The 22,656-nt window shown below is 46.0% G+C and overlaps 1 protein-coding gene across 1 annotated transcript; it reads right to left on the bottom strand.

The window, feature by feature from the left end:
- Positions 1-10,524: 10,524 nt before the first annotated feature.
- LOC123189878 (phenylalanine ammonia-lyase-like) lies at positions 10,525-13,227 on the bottom strand. The gene is made up of 2 exons (XM_044602395.1): positions 12,647-13,227; positions 10,525-12,524 (listed from the first exon to the last, which is right to left on the bottom strand). The coding sequence occupies exons 1-2, from the start codon at positions 13,039-13,041 to the stop codon at positions 10,778-10,780; spliced, it is 2,142 nt and encodes a 713-aa protein (XP_044458330.1). The 5' UTR covers positions 13,042-13,227; the 3' UTR covers positions 10,525-10,777.
- Positions 13,228-22,656: the final 9,429 nt, after the last annotated feature.

Raw genomic sequence — 22,656 nt, 5'->3', positions numbered from 1 at the left:
GGGGGCGGCGTCGAGGTCGCGGTCAGGGGCGGGGGTGGCGTCGAAGGTGTGCGGAGAGCGACGGGTCGCGCGCGGCGGCCGACGATGATGCAGGGCGGCGACAGCGGAGTAGTAGGGATTTGGGGGGAAGTGGCCGTGGGGAAGAACAAAGTTAATTAAGTTAAAAGTAGCAGTAGCGCATTCCAGGAAGTGCACTGCTGCTACGGTAGCTATAGCGCGTTTCCTAACAAGCGCTACTGCTATTCCTTCTCTTTTTTATTTTCTTTTCATTTAATTTTATTTTTATTAGCGGTAGCGTCTTTGTCCGTAAACGCGCTGCTACAAAACAAGTAGCGGTAGCGCGGTTCCACGTAGATCGCTACTACTATGTGTAGCCTATCGGCTAAGCCGTGGGAATTTTAGTAGTAGCGCTTTTGTACTCGGGCGCGCTACTGCTATAACTGTATCTGTAGCGCGGTTTTAAATACCGCGTTGCCGCTAATTAGCACCAGCGTGCGTTTTTTTCCCGCGCTACTGCTAATGTTCTGTGTATAGGGTTTTCCCAAGTAGTCTATTTACCCTTCATAAGGACCCTTTTCATCGAATCCGATCCGACTAAAGTGGGAGAGACAAACACCCACTAGCCACCTTATGCAACTAGTGCATGTCAGTCGGTGGAACCAGTCTCACGTAAGTGTACGTGTAAGGTCGGTCTGGGCCGCTTCATCCCACGATGCCGCCGAATCAAGATAAGACTAGTAACGGCAGGTAAATTGACAACATCGATGCCCACAACTGCTTTGTGTTCTACTCGTGCATGGAAACTACGCATAGACCTAGCTCATGATGCCACTATTGGAGATCGTAGCAGAAATTTAAAATTTTCTACGCATCACCAAGATCAATCTATGGAGTAATCTAGCAACGAGGGGAAGGGGAGTGCATCTACATACCCTTGTAGATCGCTAAGCGGAAGCGTTGCAAGAATGCGGATGAAGGAGTCGTACTCGCAGCGATTCAGATCGCGGTTGATTCCGATCTAAGCGCCGAACAACGGCGCCTCCACGTTCAACACACGTGCAGCCCCGTGACGTCTCCTACGCCTTGATCCAGCAAGGGGAGAAGGAGAGATTGGGGAAGACTCCGTCCAGTAGCAGCACGCCGGCGTGGTGGTGGTGGAGGAGCGCGGGACTCTAGCAGGGCTTCGCCAAGCACTACGAGAGACGAGGAGGGAGAGGGGTAGGGCTGCGCCAACAGGGAGATCGAATCGTGTGTTGGGCTGCCCCTTTGCCTCCACTATATATAGGGGGAGAGGGAGGGCTGCGCCCCCACCTAGGGTTCCCACCCCAAGGGGTGCGGCAGCCCTAGATCCCATCTAGGGTGGCGGCCACAAGGGGGAGAGGGGGAGGCGCACCTGGGGTGGGCCTTAGGGCCCATCTGCCCTAGGGTTTGCCCCCCTCCCCTCTTGGAGGCGCCTTGGGCCTTGGTGGGAGGCGCCCCAGCCCACCTAGGGGCTGGTGCCTTCCCACTATTGGCCCATGTATGCCTTCGGGGCCCGTGGCCCCTCCCGGTGGACCCCCGGACCCCTCCGGTGGTCCCGGTACACTACCGGTGATGCCCGGAACACTTCCGGTGGCCAAAACCATACTTCCTATATATCAATCTTTACCTCCGGACCATTTCGGAACTTCTCGTGACGTCCGGGATCTCATCCGGGACTCCGAACAACATTCGGTAACCGCATACATACTTTCCCTATAACCCTAGCGTCATCGAACCTTAAGTGTGTAGATCCTACGGGTTCGGGAGTCATGCAGACATGGCCGAGACAACTCTTCGGTCAATAACCAACAGCAGGATCTGGATACCCATGTTGGCTCCCACATGCTCCATGATGATCTCATCGGATGAACCACGATGTCAAGGATTCAATCAATCCCGTATACAATTCCCTTTGTCTAGCGATATAGTACTTGCCCGAGATTCGATCGTCGGTATCCCGATACCTTGTTCAATCTCGTTACTAGCAAGTCTCTTTACTCATTCCGTAACACATCATCCCGTGATCAACTCCTTGGTCACATTGTGCACATTATGATGATGTCCTACCGAGTGGGCCCAGAGATACCTCTCCGTTACACGGAGTGACAAACCCAGTCTCGGTTCGTGCCAACCCAACAGACACTTTCGGAGATACCCGTAGTGTACCTTTATAGCCACCCAGTTATGTTGTGACGTTTGGCACACCCAAAGCACTCCTACGGTATCCGGGAGTTGCACAATCTCATGGTCTAAGGAAATGATACTTGACATTAGAAAAGCTTTAGCATACGAACTACACAATCTTTGTGCTAGGCTTAGGATTGGGTCTTGTCCATCACATCATTCTCCTAATGATGTGATCCCGTTATCAACGACATCCAATGTCCATGGTGAGGAAACCGTAACCATCTATTGATCAACGAGCTAGTCAACTAGAGGCTTACTGGGGACATGGTGTTGTCTATGTATCCACACATGTATCTGAGTTTCCTATCAATACAATTGTAGCATGGATAATAAACGATTATCATGAACAATGAAATATAATAATAATAACTAATTTATTGTTGCCTCTAGGGCATATTTCCAACAATCAAATCATCATATGTTTGATTAGCTTCACTTGTGTTGCTAATTTAAATGGTCGATATATACTTACCGTCTAAGCACATAAAATGGCCGATGGAGTGTTGACATCATTCATAGAAAAAGCATCGTGCAAGTTATTTTTTGGCACACAAATTTGCCAAAAACAGGGGGCATGTGTTGACACCAGATTTTGGCACAGCCAAGAACTTAATTAAGATGGCCTCAAATGGAGAAGTGCTCAAAGTGAGAAAGTTTCGTATCGTCAAAAGGAGAAACTTTGATATTTGGGCCATATCCATCCGGTCTCATCTCTAAGGCCGAAGTTGTGTTTGGAGTACTGAGATTTTGTATTCAGAACACTATTCGGCTGATTACGCCCCCAAGATGGCCTCATATGAGAAAAGTGTCTACACGGATTGTCTTTGTCTCGTCGAAACGGTCGATTTTGATATAGAAAAACATATAAATCAGAGTTTGTATGCAAAAGTTAGAGCCTAAACGGTGTGCTGCATAAGTTTACCCCGGAAGTTCCAGGCAAAACTTCCGGGGAGGTTCCGGGCTAAACAGAAACTTTGCACGCCGTGCACCCCGAAAACTGGAATTTCAATATTATTTGCATATTTGCAGGCCCGAATCCAACCTCAAGATGACCTCGGATGAAAAGGTGATTAACTGAAGAGTTTTTCTCCATTGCAATATCTACAACTTTGCTTTTGGGACCATCGCGATCCGAAGCCATATGAAACCTGCAGGAGCTGTGCAAGATGGCTACTTGTTTTAGCCCGGAAGTTCCGGCCGTCATAGTCCAAGTTAGGTAATCTTTTGATGATTTGACGTGATTTGAGTCCTTTTCTTGTACAGGAAGTCCAGCCGCCTCATATATATGTAAGGGGTGATGGCCGATTGAACAACACACAATCGATCTATCAATATATCACTTTTTACCTATTATGTTTTCTCCTTAACCCTAGTTCTTCTTCTTCCTCGTTCTTCGTTCGTTCTTATTTTGCAGGGCGGCGAACCTCGAGGCCCTAGGGGTGGTTAGACCGACCTAGGGCAGCCCATAGCCGCTGCGCGTCCAGACGGGGTCCTTCTCGGGCGCGTGGGGTTTCGGGTGCTCAAAAGCGCCTGCCGGATTGCTTGCGTACCACGTTTCCGGACAGGTCTCCTTCGACGTGAGCTGCGGTGCACCACCCTCGGTGTTGGAGGTACACGGTGACGTGTTCGTGTGCGAACACTGATCAATAAATACACATAAGATGTATTACCTCAATAAATCTCAAAATGTAGCTAGCCTAGTATGTAATGGGCTTCATTATCTGGTTGCTTGAGCTCAAAGTTTTTTTTGGTCTTAAACACTGTTTTCTGAATATTTTCCGTTTTTGCTAAAAGACCAAAGCATCTTTAAAAAATAGAGAAGAGGTCGGCTGCAGGTTTTTTCGGTTGAACCGCTGGTCAAGTTTTAAAATTGGCCAGGCATCATCCATTAGAGCATTCTAAGTTGGTTGCAAATCCCATTATATTTAATTGTATCATGTTCAAATTTTCATGTTAAGTTGTTTCTTTTCCTTTTCCTTTTTTGAATTTTTTTCATAGTTTAAATTGTAATGAATAAATGTTTAAACAAAAAAATGATCTCAAAGGACCATGCTATATTGATCAAAGTGAAAGTACATATCATCTTATGGCATGACCCAAACTAGAAAGAAATGACAACCAAGTCCCCATACTTTACCAGAATGACCTTGGAACATGGATACATAATGCAATCAGGTCCAAAATACCCTCCTCGCAGAACAAACTTAGTCAGCGCCGGGTACGCAAGCACTTTGTTCGATGAAGTCTTCATAGCAACACACCATGAGCTCTACTTGAAGGATGCACTACTTTCCTTATGACATCATGGCCAGGAGGAAGAAAATTGGCCACCCTTTGGCCAAGGAAATCGGCTACTTTTTGGAACGGATCAAACATCGACCGCCGCAGTGGATGTGTAGGATAATCCAAAGCAGTCGCCCAAGATCCACTCTGGCCCCAACAACATCTTCACCACCTTGCATCTGGATCTTCCTGCAAAAACAAGCGAGTTGGTAAACCTCTTCCTGCAGCATAGGAGCCAATTAAGTCGGTGCCAGTCGCACAGATCCGATGCAATAGAACAACAACAAGGCGAGGAGTGCTTGGATCCGACACATCTCTTCTTGCCGCCGCCTCGACGGGTAGAGAAAAATAGCAGCCTCACCACCTCCACCACTTACCATAGCACCAGGGCGAACATATTGAGGGGGGTATTGCCAGATTCATCGCCGTCCTCTTCCCTCCATCACGGGGGCAAGGAAGAAGACAACATCGACCAGCAAACGACGCCGCTCACAAGCTATAGGTTGGCGCGCCAAAGCATGACATAAAGTCAAGACTAACTAGGACTTCTACTATCCTAATATGCACATGGAAGACCCCGAGCACCTCTCTGTAACCATCGCCAGCCGACAGTGCCGTCGGACGAGGCGTTGGATCGGGCCGGGCAGCCCTGGTGGACTCTCAAGATAGGGGGCAAGCGAAGAGGGATGAAGGGGAGGAGAAGGGAGATTTACCAAGGAATGAATTTAAACAAAATAAAATATTTAGAAATCAAAGTCCTAGTTTGTTACATGTTCGTTAATTAGTTACTCATCACACCAAGCGCATGAAATACACAGGCTGCATGCTCCTAGAGCATCTTACAACCGGACCTCTCAAACCCGTCTCAAACGCCTGGGCAGGCCATCCGGTCGCTGCCCGGTCATGAAATTTGAACCCAGACGGGCCCTTCAAACGGTCCTCAAATGGCCGAGTTGACCGGCACTTTCCATATCTAGCCCAAATATCCGCGTGCGTTTGAGGTGTCGGATTTGCCAAGTCCGGCTGTAGATACTCTTACCTTCTAGATACATAGTCTGATTCGAATAACCGTGCACTACGAGTTACTTTTTTGCTTTTTGTTTGAGGTAACGCTGCACTAAAGTTACGAACGTGCAAACTGTACTCATGGAAATCATGTTCTTTGTCGTCGATATTGAAACATTTAAATGAAGCAAGGCGGCTGCATGCACCATTGTATAAACTAACAGAAAAGAGATCTTTAAATGGAAAGGAGCTAGGTTTGTTTAGCTAAAGAAAGTGGAGGTCTGCTATGGACAACGGAGTCGTGATCAGTGATCACTACAGGCCACTAGTACTCTGTTTTGGGGTGTGACGAACACCACGTACTATTCTATTTTAAAGTAACCAAGAAATAGTGCTTAAACTCGATCATGATATGAGATGATCTCAAGTATTTTCCTATCCTTTTCCTGCTGCTTTCCTACGAATTAATTAGTCCACTTATCAGTCCTCCCATGGTGAGTCAGTCACTGAGTCCTGCGACAGAAGCACGCCGGTGATCAGAATCACGTGGATTTGTTGATTCCTTTATGAACTCCACTTGATCTATTGAAGCTTCGTTTCAAGATCTAGAAACCCGCTTTTGTTCCGTCTTGGTCGTCCGTGCAATTCCATCTCCAAATGAGTAAATGACGAAGGATATTCCGGTCTGAATGTAAAGCCATTCTGATGCATACTTCCGGTCCCAGTTCTCCGGTGTGAAGTTTCCCTCCTCAGTGCACACTTGACTTGTGTTTTGAGCAGATATTATGGAAACACTGCAAAGAGTTCGACTGTGGAGAGAGTCCGACTGCAGCATGTGCCGTCCTAATCAGGGGCGAATCTAGCTTGTAGCCTGTGGGGGCGAATGCCCCCACTCGTTTTCTCAGCCCACTTGTACTAGGCTCGTAGTACAAAACGTTGCCCCCGCTCAGCTTAATATATTTACCCTCACTCAATCATTTTTCTGCTCTAAATTCAAAGCCCATGTAATACGAGAAATAATGGCTTAGAACACCAGCACAACCCAATACGAAGAGGCTGCCTACTCGAATCAATGGAAACGAATTAACACAGCACACACGTCACGCACGAGAGTGCGGGAGTTGCCGAGTCAGAGTTGTTGATCAGATGCGTTCGCCGCCTGGCTCCCTGACGTGACAAGCCGCCGACGCCTTCCGCCCTGCGCTGCACCTACATGGCGTGCCTCCGGCGGTGGCCTCGATCCGCAGCCTGCAGGCCGGCTGGCCGTCCGTCAGATTAGCACAAGGAAGACGTTGTGCCGGTAAGTCGTAAACCCTAGGATGAGTAGGTTCAGTTTCTTTCTTCTAATTTCCAATTATTGTTATATTCCGATTTTCATGTTAGAGAGGTACTCGTATCAAATATCCACGTATTGAAATTTTAATATATGGATTGGTAATCGTATCATATATGGAATGCTGATTGAGTTAGCTTAGCTTAATAATTTTGTGTAAATAAGTACGTGGAATAGACTAAATCTATGAATGTTAAACGTTACTGTATGTCAAAATTTTGAACGCTCATGTATTTGACATTGACAAGGAAGCTAATAAAGAGATTCTTTGGAAAGTCAACAACCCACAATATGCCTAAAGAGGTGACAATTAAACACTTCCATGGAAAAAATCGCCGTGGGATGAAACAGAAGGAGGTAATGTGCTCAAGCTTATTTATTTATATATGAAATTTTACATTCTCTCTAGATTGAAACATGTTTCTATTTTCTTGCAGCTTGAAGACTACAAATTAATTCAAAACGGTCAGGAACAACATATTGATATTTCTCTAGTTATTGCGCCTTAAATAGTTAGTTTATTTTTACTTTGGCAATGAACTTGACATAAGTATGTGCTGACATTATCTTATAAGGAAATATATGATTTTACTTCTTACACACTGCATTTTTTTTAGGGGTCTTACACACTATGTATGAACTTGAAGAAAAAAAAACATACACATCTTTGCCCCCTCTCGGTTTTCATCCTGGCTCCGCCCCTGGTCCTAATCCGTGATCGGTCAGGTATGGAGATCGGGCTTCATTGCGCGCGTTTGTGCCCACGACGACGACGAGGCGCGTTCATTGCTCGCCGACGCGGCATGTGCCCTGTCGCCTCACGCACGGACCCACGCGTTCCACGGCAAGCGACGTTTGGTTTCTTTCCTGAGTCCTGAGCCTCAATTCCGGCTGTTCCACGGAGAGGAACCGGCCGGTGTCCATTGGTCCAGCGTCTGGCCTTTCATGGTCGGTCACCGCGTGCACAGTGCACACCGTGACCATGAATGCGACAGAAATTGCTTTCTTGAAATTACTGATGGTGAAGTTTACATCTCGCTGTATGTATCCACGAGATTCGTCCGAGTGGTTGGTCGTGCCAAGTCAGGGAGCGTATTTTCCATAGCCAATGGGTCAGCTCTTACAAACACGGGTCGGTCGGATGCGTGCATACATGTGCACAATCTTGTTTGAGCTGCAGTCTATAGAAAGAGATCGTTGAGGACCTGATCCGACGACTCGCATGGACAAGAACCCCGGCTTGTATCAGTATGCTCAGTGTGATCACACTGCATGTGAATCTCTGGAGGTGAAAATGCACGTGGACACTCGAGTTGTGCAAGCAGTTTCTCCCGAACGAGTGAAGCAGTTTAGATTAATTCAGATGTAATTTACATCCCGTGCAAGTTCAGGCTGAATAAAGTTCACTCCGTAATTTCGTGGTTTTAGTGAAGTTAGTTAGACTGGCTGTTTACCCGGCGTTTCCTCTGAAGCAAAAAACATGCAAATTTTCTTCCTGAAAACATCTAGCAGTAATAATTTTCAGTGATCTTCAGTTGATTCACATTTGGTTGTTGGTTTAAATTAAGTTGAACATCAACGCCCATGCTAATCAGGAAATATCCACAATTTTCTTCATGAAACATTCTCGCACCATGGGTGCTAAAGACGTGAGACCGGCAATTGCCTAATTTTGACCTCATCTTTGTTGACGCTAGACTTGTTCTGCGAGGATATTAATATTCGACTTGACCTGTAGTTGCCAACAACTCCACCACCAAATCATCAGCGTTCAAGTTGTTGACCATTGACTTAGTAACATTGGTCAAAATTCAGATTTCACGAACAACTGCATTTTTTCCCCTCTAATGAACAACTGCATGTGTTGAGTGTGCTTAAGAATCCTACCAATTATAATTGCACCCCTAACTTAACCCGAAAATATTACTCCCTCATTTTCTCCTCAAATCTTAATCATACTATATGAGAGGGCTCTTTGCCACATGTGGGCAGGGTTTCAGCAAGGCATGTATGATACTTCAACTTGTCAGCTTCTTTTGAGTGCCCTTTAAATTACATGGGAACCTGATATTTGGTTTAGTGAACATTTTCATTGACGAAAGAAACTATTTGTGTTCAGCCGCCAACAAAGAAATGAGAATCTTCTATCTAAAATATGTTCATAGCACCAAGTTAGGAGAACATCATATTATGTGCTTTTATTACATTTCAGACTGAAGTTGGTAAATAGAACACCTAATAGGAACAAGTGGGTACAAGACTGAGAATTCAGAGAAGCCACTACGGAGATGACGAGTGACTATGTTACTACGTAGGAACCATTTTAACTTCTTTTTTTTACAACCAATGAGTAGTCTACCAAGAGGTTGGGTTATAATCGAGCAAACAAACTTGCTGAAGAGTCTCCGGAACCCTGCCTATCAGCGTTAGATTGCCATTTCTCCTTGCTTCAGCTACCAGTTCGTGAGCCAAACTATTACAATTCCTCCCCGCGATGTTGATCTCACATGAGAAGTGCAGAAGCTTCGTTTTTATGTCAACCAGCAGGGAGAAACAATTGGATCGGTTCGTCCGGCCAGCCAGCCTGGAGCTCATTCCCCATTGTCGTGCTGTCAGTTTCCACCACCACTGGGTCCTTATACAATTTTCCTGCTCCAGAACTCCAACCACTTTAACTTTCTGATCGTGGTCTATGTTGGTTTATCATGTCCACACACTATATGGCATGACAACAATAGATTTTTTACGGTCATGAAAACACAATAGATTCTTTGCACTGTTTGAAGTTGCCTCAAGAACCATCAGACCATTGATCTAGAAAAAGGGACACGTACAGTATATTTATCATGAATATTTATCAGACATTGTACCATTTTAACTTACATGTTAGAAGTTCTACTGGCAACCTATCACCACCAAAGCATGCAATTGCATTTTTGGCAACAAACTAGCATCTTTATAGGAAGATTACAAAACACTGACTTTTAAGGAAATACAATTTTTTTTCAAGATTGAATAAGGAAATACAATGAAAAAAGAAATAAGGTTTGAAGATGACTACTTGACTGCTTTCTGTTTCTCCTACTGAGTTCGAGATTAGGACACAGCTGGTTGACATCTTCATTTCATCCAACACGGACGCGTTAGTTGGCAGGGTATGGTGCCCGGTGCAGAGGAACATACTCCTGCATGGTCAATGTACGCGCAGAGGTGTTGATGCGTGTAGATTAAAGAACACCAAAGGGAGTAGAATATAAATACGCGTCACATGCCAGAGCAACCTTACAATTTCCATATATATTTCCTGCCCACGTATGGCTAGAACTAAAAAATAGTGCAATGTTCAGAAGCACAGAGAAACTTCATGTGTATGTACCCTGTGTTATGGGCTGAGATCATTAGTAAATAAATTAATATAAAAAAATTGGATTCACAGTATGCGGTGGTACGGTAGTTGAATAACACCAAGTTAAACATCATTGTGTGCCTCCATAGAAATCCAGACTGAAACTTGAAAAACTAGATGGGAGAATGCGAATTCAGAGAAGTCCTCGTTCCCGTCCAAAGAATTCAGAGAACTTATTACCAACCGGTGACCACCTAGGCACGAGTTTTACTTTCCGAATCTCCGTACACACACCATAAGAAATTCCAATAGTTGGTTCTTGGACTATTGTCATGAGGACCAGTTGATCTAAAAAGATGGACCCAGTACATTTATCATGAAAATGTAACACACACTGCCTTTTTAACTTAGGTACATCATAAGAGTTCTACTGGCTACCCAACACTACCAAGTCATGCAATTGCAATCTTTGGCAATACATTGGCAGCTCTAGAAGAACATTGTAAATATCAACTTTCAGAATATACAATGAAAAAACAGTATTATCATCAGAGCCTTCAGAAATCTGAAGCACACTACTCTTCACTTTCTCGATCCTCTATTTAGCAGAGAGGCAAGGGCTCACCGTTCCACTCCTTGAGGCACTCAAGCAGCGCATCGATGTGCTTGCCCTGGTTCATGGCAATGAACACCTTGTCCACCTCTTCGCCAGGAGACCGCGTCTTCTCTCCGGTCAAGTACTCCGTTCCAAGCTCCTTGCGCACGAATCGGTAGAGTGGGTACGACCGGCATTCGGCAATACGGTTTTGCTGTGCGGCAGTGCCATTCTCCACGGCGCTCCTGGCAGCTTCAACCTCCTTTGGCAGCACCGCACGAAGCTCCTGCTCAAACGTGGCAAGCTTGGCAAACACTGACGTTTCCACGTCGCGCTCGGCCTCACCATTTGCCAAGGCATGCTCCACAAGAACTGCACGCATCTTCTGCATCAGTGGGTAGTTGGCGCTACAAGGATCGTCTGCGTACGCAAACACCGCCTCACGGTCGATTGTGAGCAGAAGGTCCTTCTCGCAGAAGCGCGCGTTATGGAGATGGCCATTGGTATCGGTGCTCAGTGTCTTCCTAGCTACAGTCTTCACACATCTCTTGATAGCATTCTTGACATTCTCCTCAAGGTGGCGGAGGTCGATAGCCTGGCACAACGCAACCAAGAACGTCGAGGACATGAGCTTGAGTATGTCAATGGCCTCGGCGGTCTTCCTCGAGGAGATGAGACCAAGAGAGTTGACATCTTGGTTGTGCTGCTCCGCACTTTGGACATGGTTGGTCACAGGGTTGCCCAAGAACTGAAGCTCGGAGCAGTAGGAGGCCATTGCAATCTCGGCACCCTTGAAGCCATAGTCCAAGCTTGGGTTGCGCCCACCAGAGAGGTTGGAAGGAAGACCGTTGTTGTAGAAGTCGTTCACCAGCTCTGAGAATTGAGCAAACATGAGCTTGCCAATCGCAGCAATGGCAAGCCTGGTGTTGTCCATGGACACACCGATGGGTGTGCCCTGGAAGTTGCCACCATGGATAGCTTTGCCACGGGAGACGTCGATGAGTGGGTTGTCGTTGACGGAGTTGATTTCCCGCTCAATCGACTTGGTGGCAGCACGGATAACCTCAATCTGAGGGCCAAGCCACTGCGGTGATGTGCGGAGGGCATACCTATCTTGCTTTGGCTTCATCAATGGGTCAAGCTCACCGAGCTTCTTCGCGAGCATCATGTAGGAGCTGCCTTCAAGGATATGTTCCATGATGGCGGCAGCCTCGATCTGCCCGGGGTGGTGCTTCAACTTGTGGGTCAAGTGGTCGGTGTACTCCGGCTTGCCGTTCATCACCTCGCAGAAGACGGCTGACAAGACCTCAGCAAGGAGGCTAAGGATGTTAGCCTCGAAAAGCACCATGGATGCAAGCCCTGAGCCCACTGCCGTGCCATTCACCATGGCTAGGCCTTCCTTTGGCTGCAGCTCGAAGAAGCCATGCTGGATGCCGGCGATCTTAAATGCCTCAGCAGCATTAACCTTTGTGCCATCTGGAGCGGTCGCCATGGAGTTTGGGCGGCCGGTGACCAGGCCCGCGATGTACGAAAGCGGGACGAGGTCACCGGATGCGGTGATCGTGCCCCGGAGCGGCAGGCATGGTGTCACGTTGGCGTTGAGAAGTGTGGCGACCGTCTCCAGGATCTCGAAGCGGATGCCAGAATATCCCTGGAGTAAGGTATTGACTCGGACGAGCATCGCCGCCCTCGTCGCCGCGGCAGGCAGGACGTGGCCGTCGGTGCCGGTGCCGAAGGCTCCCGCGTTAAGGAATCTGAACACACAAGCAATCACGAAAAAATAAGGCTTCCATAACTCAATTCATAGTCTGGTACTCACATAACTAACAGAAATGCTTAACAAGAGGAAGAACTGGTTTTGCGGTTTAATTCGTACCGGATGAGCTCTCTCTGGAGAGCGCCGCCCTCCTTGGTCCTCCGGTGAGAGGTGGCGCCGAAGCCGGTGGTGACACCGTAGCTGTCGGTGCCGTTCATCATGCTGTTCATGACCCAGTCGCTGCTCTCCTTGACGCGGCCGCGGGCGGACTCGTCGAGCTCCACCCTGGTGTCGCTGCCGGCAGCCACCGCGGCGACCATCGCGATGGTCAGGCTGGCGCCCTCCATCGTCACGACCGGCTTGCGGTACTCCTCCACCATCCGCTTCACCGCCTCCAAATGGCTACTCGAGAGCTCCTCCGCCGCCTTCCCCCAGTTGAGTGGGTCGGCCCGCGCCGGCTGCGCCACGCACAAGCCATCGCCGTTGGCGGCAACGTGTGCGTTCTCGCACTCCATCGGAAGATGCAGAGAAGTACTAAAGCAAGCGAGCTAGCTGGACACCGGCAGGTGTATGTGTATCTGGATTCTGGAAGTACGCTAGCTAAACGTCGGCAGGTGTATGTGTATCTGGATTGATCTTTGTCCTGAAAAAATGACTCGTGTGTCGAAGAGGAGCTGTAGCTGCAGATGAAGCTGAGGCTCTTCTTGGAGGGGAATGGAGGGAGAAGACGGGTTAAATAGGCAGCTGAGGAGGTAGGTATGAGAGTGGGTTGGTGAAGAACTGGACGGCGGGGTTGACCACTGGATTGGTGGGTGCGGAGTTCCTGTCGCCACGGGATCGCACGGAGCGGGTGGTGCGGTGGTGGCTTCGTGGCAGCCGGACTGGGTCGAGTCGACGTGGGCAAAGCAGGAACTGGTTGGTGCGCGTCGCGAGAGGGGGACGGCGGCCTTCTCGTTTCGTTGGGGCTGACCTCCTCGTCCTCCATTTCTCGTCGGCTCACGCACAAAAAGATGCACTGCTGTGTGTTTCTTCAATCTTCCATCCCGAGAGTCATCTAGCTTGCTATCGCGAACTTTGGTTCCAGATGCAGTTTCAGCATTTCAAAAAAAAACTTCAAAAAAAAAAACGCGAACGTTGGTAATGGTATGCACTGATGAACATAGTAGTAACATTTTTTCCATGCAGTTTCAGCTTAATCTATATATAGAGATACTATAAGCTTCCATGATTTCAAGCGTTCCCGTGCCTTGAGGTTTGTGGGGCCGTCTGTAAGGTCGTTAGCTGTTTAATTTTATTTCTCCTTATCTTTTTTATTTATTTTTAAAACATTTTAATTCATTAGCACTTATTAGAATCCTTGAGCATCTTTTAATTTAACTAAGATTTTTAAATAAAACATTATAGACGATTTTTTTCAAGCTAGCCATGGGACGAGTGAAAACTTCGTGGCCAATCAATTTGAGTGTTATAGCAAGAATTCCACGGTTTCAGCATGGAACAGGATCTCCTAAGAGGATCAAACGACCACCATCAGTTGACACCAAGACCGAAACATGTAAAAACACCAAAATCATGCTTTAAAGAATTACATTCTTCTCTCGGGCCAAATAGTCTCCACTCTCCAACAACAACCCGACTCGGTAAACGAATGGAAAAAATCACCACCAAAATATAACTAAAATACAAGTCGATACAAATAAAATTCAAACAAAACAAATAATCGCAATGATCTACCAGTTATAAAAAAAATCCCACGAGTGAGGAGCGGAGCGACTAAGCACGCATCAGCCTTTAGTTCTTTTTCATACGTGCACACATTCTGAAGTAACAATTGATGATTATTATTGTTATTTTTGTTATCAGAAAACAATTTAATATTAACGCATGATCAGTTGTTCAGCACAGCAATCGTATGAGATGCACTACCACCTGGTGTTGATTGCTGAAGGCCGGCCTTACCTAATCATCATCTAATTAAGTATGCTCCTTAATGTTGAAGTCCTTCCCTTCACTTGAGGTGTTCAATTTTGAATTTGGTTCATGATTTTTACCGATCAACTATTTCATTTTCTTTTTTCGAGGAACCGATCAACTGTTTCTTGACTAGCTCTGTCATTCAACTGGGGTATTCAATTTTAGATTTGATTGAAGATTGTGATTGAGTCAATGATTTCTCAAATTAATCAACAACCAACGTGTAAACTATGCATTTTTAGATTTGATTCACCATTGTGACTGGGTCATTGATTTCTCAAATTAATCAACAACCAACATGTAAATTATTCATTTTTAGATTCGATTCACCATTGTGACTGGGTCATTGATTTCTCAAATTAATCAACAGCCAACGCGTAAAAACGCATCAATTCTATGCATCCTCTCACCATCTAAAAAAGAAGAGCCAACATATGATAATGTAGCACAAATATGATAATGTAGCACAAATATGATAATGTAGTACAAATATAGTACATGCGACCACCAGCGCAAGAAATTTCCCCATATAATTATTCGTTGATTGATAGACAGCACAGAATCACACCACCAAAAGAGTGCACTAAAACACCACAATATTACATATAAAGACACACTTCATCATCTTCCCCTTGTGCCAAACCAAATTTTGCCTTTATGAAATGCTAATAACATCAACGGTGCAGCGAAGCGCGCCCATTCTAGTTGGTACGATGATGCGACAACTGCTGCGCTACGAGTCATGAACGTGCAAACTTTTTTTTAAAAAAAAACTTTACTTCGGTAAGCATGTTCTTTGTTGATAGTGGAACATCTAAAATATGCGGGGCGGCTACCTACACCGTGTGTGGTATAAACAAACTACCTGAAAATAAATCTTAGAAGGAAAAGGGGTTAGATTTGCTTAGCTAATGAAGGTGGGGTTATGCCATGGAGAACCGGTGTCGTTATCTGCTAATGCCCCATGAGGTTCCACTAGTACTCCCTTTTTGAGGTGTGAAGAACCCCACGTACTCTATTTCAAAGCAAGTGCTCATATGGGGCCTGAACTCATCTATCACGATCTCAATCGAGTGCTTGTTTTTCCTATTCTTTTCCTGCTGGTTTCCTATGAATGAACTAATTTGCTGCAAGGAACATCCCATGAATTTGCTTAAAGTGCGACGGTCCAGCGATCAGTCCTGCTACGGTCGGTCAGTCACTAGTCCCGCGACAGAAACACGCCGGTGATCAACTGTTCCCATGGTGAGCTCCACTGGTCTATTGACGCTCCCTCTCAAGTCTCAAGATCTGGAAACCCGATTTGCTCCCGTCTTGGTCGTCCGTGCAATTTCGTATCCAAATGAGTAAACGGCGAAGGATATTCTTGTCTGAATGTAAAGCCATTCTGGTGCAAACTTCCGGTCCTCCGGTGTGAAGTTTCGTTCCTCGGTGCACACTTGACTGGACAGACTTGACTTGTGTTGGACAGACTTGAGTAGTACGCTGCAAAGGGTGTGATCTGATCAGTGATCGGTCAGGTACGGAGATGGGGCTTCATCGCGCGCGTCTGTGGCCACGAGGACAAGGCGCGCATTCCACGCGGCGTGTGGCCTGTCGCCTCACGGTCACGGGTCACGAGTTCCACGGCAAGTGGCGTTTCGTTTTTCTCTTGAACCTCGATTTCTCCTGCTAGGGATGTAAGTGACAAATAAATAACGTCTACAATACCGTTTAGTTAATTTTTGCTGGCTTGATAGTTCATTTTTCTCAAACAAACAAAAAACCTTTTTAAACTATCATATCATAAGTGGACTTTAAACAGGACCGGATTGACATCCCTAGCTCCTGCGTCCTCGATTCCGATGGCATGTCGGTCACCTGCGTGCACACCGTGACCACGCATGCATCTCGAGACAAATTGCTTCTTTGAGCAGTTTAGGACATCTCCAGCCACATACTTCATACTATAAGACACGTGCCCCCTTCCCCCGCGTCAACCACGACCGGGCGACTCGGGCAGGGATGAAACCCTATCCGTCGGAGGCTCTCCTTCATTCCCTCCCTCCCTCCGCCGCCGCTGAAGGACACCGACAGTGGTGGCGGGGGCCTGCCTCTCTCTCGCGCCATGGGAATGGTGCAGAGTCCCGCGACGTGAGGAGGCGTGGCCGATCTGGCCTTGGCGGTGCGGCGGGTGTCCCCGCCTTGACCGGCGGCGGCGCGTCGGTCGGCTCTGCCTCGGGTGGCGATGACTACGGGCGTGGTGGCCGGCCTTGCGGCATTGGCTGTGTTTGGCAGCGGCGACCGGATATGCGTCGACGGGCCATCTGACCTCGGATTGGCGGTGATGGCATGGAGGGCCTGTTGGACGGGTTGGCACCATGAGTGGTCTTGCCTCCGGACGGGTCTGATCTGACTGGTGCGGCTTGTGATGTCTACTACACAACCTTCTTCTTGTAGACATTGTTGGGCCTCCAAGTATAGAGGTTTGTAGGACAGTAGCAAATTTTCCTTAAGTGGATGACCTAAGGTTTATCAATCCGTAGGAGGCGTAGGATGAAGATGGTCTCTCTCAAGCAACCCTGCAACCAAATAACAAAGAGTCTCTTGTGTCCCCAACACACCCAATACAATGGTAAATTGTATAGGTGCACTAGCTCGGCGAAGAGATGGTGAAACAAGTGGTATATGGATGGTAGATAATAGTTTTTATAATCTTGAATAATAAAAACAGCAAGGTAGCAAGTGATAAAAGTGAGCGTAAACGGTATTGCAATGCGTTGAAACAAGGCCTAGGGTTCATACTTTCGCTAGTGTAAATTCCCTCAACAATACTAACATAATTGGATCATATAACTATCCCTCAACATGCAACAAAGAGTCACTCCAAAGTCACTAATAGCGGAGAACGAATGAAGAGATTATGGTAGGGTACGAAACCACCTCAAAGTTATTCTTTCCAATCAATCCGTTGGGCTATTCCTATAAGTGTCACAAACAGCCCTAGAGTTCGTACTAGAATAACACCTTAATGTCACCTAGATACTCCAATGTCACCTCAAGTATCCGTGGGTGTGATTATACGATATGCATCACACAATCTCAATTCATCTATTCAACCAACACATAGAACCTCAAAGAGTGCCCCAAAGTTTCTACCGGAGAATCACGACGAAAACGTGTGCCAACCCCTATGCATAGGTTCCCAATGTCACGAAACCCGCAAGTTGGTCGCCAAGACATACATCAAGTGGCACATGGTATCCCATTGTCACCACAGATATCCACGGCAAGACATACATCAAGTGTTCTCAAATCTTTAAAGACTCAATCCGATAAGATAACTCCAAAGGGGAAACTCAACTCATTACAAGAGAGAAGAGGGGGAGGAGAAACATAGGATCCAACTATAATAGCAAAGCTCGCGATACATCAAGATCGTATCATCTCAAGAACACGAGAGAGAGAGAGAGAGATCAAACACATAGCTACTGGTACATACCCTCAGCCCCGAGGGAGAACTACTCCCTCCTCGTCATGGAGAGCACCGGGATGATGAAGATGGCCACCGGAGAGGGATTGTCCCCTCCGGCAGGGTGCCGAAACGGGTCTAGATTGGTTTCTGATGGCTACGGAGGCTTCTGGCGGCGGAACTCCCGGTCTATTGTGTATTCTGGAAGTTGTAGGTCACGTAGGTATATATGGGTGCAGGAGGTATGTCAGAGGAGCCACGAGGGCCCCACGAGACAGGGGGGCGCGCCCTAGGGGGGCGCCCCCACCCTCGTGAGCACCTCGTTCCTTCCTTGACGTAGGGTCCAAGTCCATCGGGTGTGTTTCCTTCCAAAAATAACTTCTCCGGTTGATTTCGTTCCGTTTCGACTCCGTCTGATATTCTTTTTCTTCAAAACACTGAAATAGGCATAAAACAACAAATCTGGGCTGGGCCTCCGGTTAATAGGTTAGTCCCAAAAATAATATAGAAGTGGATAATAAAGCCCAATATTGCCCAAAAGAGTAGATAATATAGCATGGAGCAATCAGAAATTATAGATACGTTGGAGACGTATCAAGCATCCCCAAGCTTAATTCCTGCTCGTCCTCGAGTAGGTAAATGATAAAAAAGATAATTTTTGATTTGGAATGCTAGTTGGCATAATTTCAATGTAATTCTTCCTACTTGTGATATGAATATTCAGATCCATAAGATTCAAGACAAAAGTTCATATTGACATAAAAATAATAATACTTAAAGCATACTAACTAAGCAATCATGTCTTCTCAAAATAACATGGCCAAAGAAAGTTATCCCTACAAAATCATATAGTCTGGCTATGCTCCATCTTCACCACACAAAATATTTAAATCATGCACAACCCCGATAACAAGCCAAGCAATTGTTTCATACTTTTGATGTTCTGAAACTTTTTCAATCTTCATGCAATACATGAGCGTGAGCCATAGACATAGCACTATAGGTGGAATAGAATGGTGGTTGTGGAGAAGACAAAAAAAGGGGAAGATACTCTCACATCAACTAGGCGTATCAACGGGCTATGGAGATGTCCATCAATAGATATCAATATGAGTGAGTAGGGATTGCCATGCAACGGATGCACTAGAGCTATAAATGTATGAAAGCTCAACAAAAGAAACTAGTGGGTGTGCATCCAACTCGCTTGCTCACGAAGACCTAGGGCATTTTGAGGAAGCTCATCATTGGAATATACAAGCCAAGTTCTATAATGTAAAATTCCCACTAGTATATGAAAGTGACAACATAGGAGACTCTCTATCATGAAGATCATGGTGCTACTTTGAAGCACAAGTGTGGTAAAAGGATAGTAGCATTGTCCCTTTTATTATTATTATTATTTTTATTTGGCCTTTCTTTTTTTATTTAGCCTTTATTTTTTTATTTGGCCTTTCTTTTTTATGGCCTTTCTCTTTTTTGGGACAATGCTCTATTGAATGATGATCATCATGTTGGGGAACGTAGTAATTTCAAAAAATTCCCTATGTACATGCAAGATCATGGTGATGCATAGCAACGAGAGGGAAGAGTGTGATCTACGTACCCTTGTAGATCGACAACGGAAGCGTTAGCACAACGTGGTTGATGTAGTCGTACGTCTTCACGGCCCAACCGATCAAGCACCGAAACTACGGCACCTCCGAGTTCTAGCACACGTTCAGCTCGATGACGATCCCCGGACTCCGATCCAGCAAAGTGTTGGGGAAGAGTTCCGTCAGCACGACGACGTGGTGACGATCTTGATGTACTACCGTCGCAGGGCTTCGCCTAAGCACCGCTACAATATTATCGAGGACTGTGGTGGAAGGGGGGCACCGCACACGGCTAAGAATATGATCACGTGGATCAACTTGTGTGTCTAGGGGTGCCCCCTGCCTCCGTATATAAAGGATCAAAGGGGAGGGGGTCCGGCCGGCCAGGAGAGGGCGCGCCAGGAGGAGTCCTACTCCCTCCGGGAGTAGGATTCCCCCCCCCCTTTCCTAGTTGGAATAGGATTCGGGAGGGGGGAAAGAGGAGAGAGAGAAGGAAGGGGGGCGCCGCCCCCCTCTCCTTGTCCTATTCGGACTAGGGGGGGAGGGGCGCGCGGCCCAGCCCTGACCACCTCTCCTCTCTTCCACTAAGGCCCACTAAGGCCCATATACCTCCCGGGGGGTTCCGGTAACCTCCCGGTACTCCGGTAAAATCCCGATTTCATCCGGAACACTTCCGATATCCAAATATAGGCTTCCAATATATCAATCTTTATGTCTCGACCATTTCGAGACTCCTCGTCATGTCCGTGATCACATCCGGGACTCTGAACAAACTTTGGTACATCAAAATGCATAAACTCATAATATAACTGTCATCGAAACCTTAAGCGTGCGGACCCTACGGGTTCGAGAACAATGTAGACATGACTGAGACATGTCTCCGGTCAATAAACAATAGCGGAACCTGGATGCTCATATTGGCTCCTACATATTCTACGAAGATCTTTTATCGGTCAGACAGCATAACAACATACATTGTTCCCTTTGTCATCGGTATGTTACTTACCCGAGATTCGATCGTCGGTATCTCAATACCTAGTTCAATCTCGTTACCGGCAAGTCTCTTTACTCGTTCCGTAATACATCATCTCACAACTAACTCATTAGTTGCAATGCTTGCAAGGCTTATGTGATGTGTATTACCGAGAGGGCCCAGAGATACCTCTCCGACAATCGAAGTGACAAATCCTAATCTTGAAATACGCCAACCCAACCTGTACCTTTGAAGACACCTGTAGAGCACCTTTATAATCACCCAGTTACGTTGTGACATTTGGTAGCACACAAAGTGTTCCTCCGGCAAACGGGAGTTGCATAATCTCATAGTCATAGGAACATGTATAAGTCATGAAGAAAGCAATAGCAACATACTAAACGATCGGGTGCTAAGCTAATGGAATGGGCCATGTCAATCAGATCATTCACCTAATCATGTGATCCCATTAATCAAATAACAACTCTTTGTCCATGGTTAGGAAACATAACCATCTTTGATTAACGAGCTAGTCTAGTAGAGGCATACTAGTGACACTCTGTTTGTCTATGTATTCACACATGTATTATGTTTCCGGTTAATACAATTCTAGCATGAATAATAAACATTTATCATGATATAAGGAAATAAATAATAACTTTATTATTGCCTCTAGGGCATATTTCCTTTAGTCCCCCACTTGCACTAGAGTCAATAATCTAGATTATACAGTAATGATTCTAACACCCATGGAGCCTTGGTGTTGATCATGTTTTGCTCGTGGAAGAGGCTTAGTCAACGGGTCTGCTACATTCAGATCCGTATGTATCTTGCAAATCTCTATGTCTCCCACCTGGACTAGATCCCGGATGGAATTGAAGCGTCTCTTGATGTGCTTGGTTCTTTTGTGAAATCTGGATTCCTTTGCCAAGGCAATTGCACCAGTATTGTCACAAAAGATTTTCATTGGACCCGATGCACTAGGTATGACACCTAGATCGGATATGAACTCCTTCATCCAGACTTCTTCATTTGCTGCTTCTGAAGCAGCTATGTATTCTGCTTCACACGTAGATCCTACCACGACGCTTTGTTTAGAACTGCATCTACTGACAGCTCCACCGTTTAATGTAAATACGTATCCGGTTTGCGATTTAGAATCGTCCGGATCAGTGTCAAAGCTCGCATCGACGTAACCATTTACGATTAGCTCTTTTTCACCTCCATAAACGAGAAACATATCCTTAGTCCTTTTCAGGTATTTCAGGATGTTCTTGACCGATGTCCAGTGATCCACTCCTGGATTACTTTGGTACCTCCCTGCTAGACTTATAGCAAGGCACACATCAGGTCTGGTACACATCATTGCATACATGATAGAGCCTATGGCTGAAGCATAGGGAACATCTTTCATTTTCTCTCTATCTTCTGCAGTGGTCGGGCATTGAGTCCGACTCAACTTCACACCTTGTAATACATGCAAGAACCCTTTCTTTGCTTGATCCATTTTGAACTTCTTCAAAACTTTGTCAAGGTATGTGCTTTGTGAAAGTCCAATTAAGCGTCTTGATCTATCTCTATAGATCTTAATGCCTAATATGTAAGCAGCTTCACCGAGGTCTTTCATTGAAAAACTCTTATTCAAGTATCCCTTTATGCTATCCAGAAATTCTATATCATTTCCAATCAGTAATATGTCATCCACATATAATATCAAAAATGCTACAGAGCTCCCACTCACTTTCTTGTAAATACAGGCTTCTCCAAAAGTCTGTATAAATCCAAATGCTTTGATCACACTATCAAAGCGTTTATTCCAACTCCGAGAGGCTTGCACCAGTCCATAAATGGATCGCTGGAGCTTGCACACTTTGTTAGCTCCCTTTGGATCGACAAAACCTTCTGGTTGCATCATATACAACTCTTCTTCTAGAAATCCATTCAGGAATGCAGTTTTGACATCCATATGCCAAATTTCATAATCATAAAATGCGGCAATTGCTAACATGATTCAGACAGACTTAAGCATCGCTACGGGAGAGAAGGTCTCATCGTAGTCAATCCCTTGAACTTGCCGAAATCCTTTTGCGACAAGTCAAGCTTTGTAGACAGTAATATTACCGTCAGTGTTAGTCTTCTT

The sequence above is a fragment of the Triticum aestivum genome, chromosome 2A (assembly GCF_018294505.1).
Source record: "Triticum aestivum cultivar Chinese Spring chromosome 2A, IWGSC CS RefSeq v2.1, whole genome shotgun sequence".
Lineage (NCBI taxonomy): Eukaryota > Viridiplantae > Streptophyta > Magnoliopsida > Poales > Poaceae > Triticum > Triticum aestivum.
The sequence above is the reverse complement of the archived record's forward strand: the minus strand, read 5'-3'. Positions and strand labels throughout refer to the sequence as shown.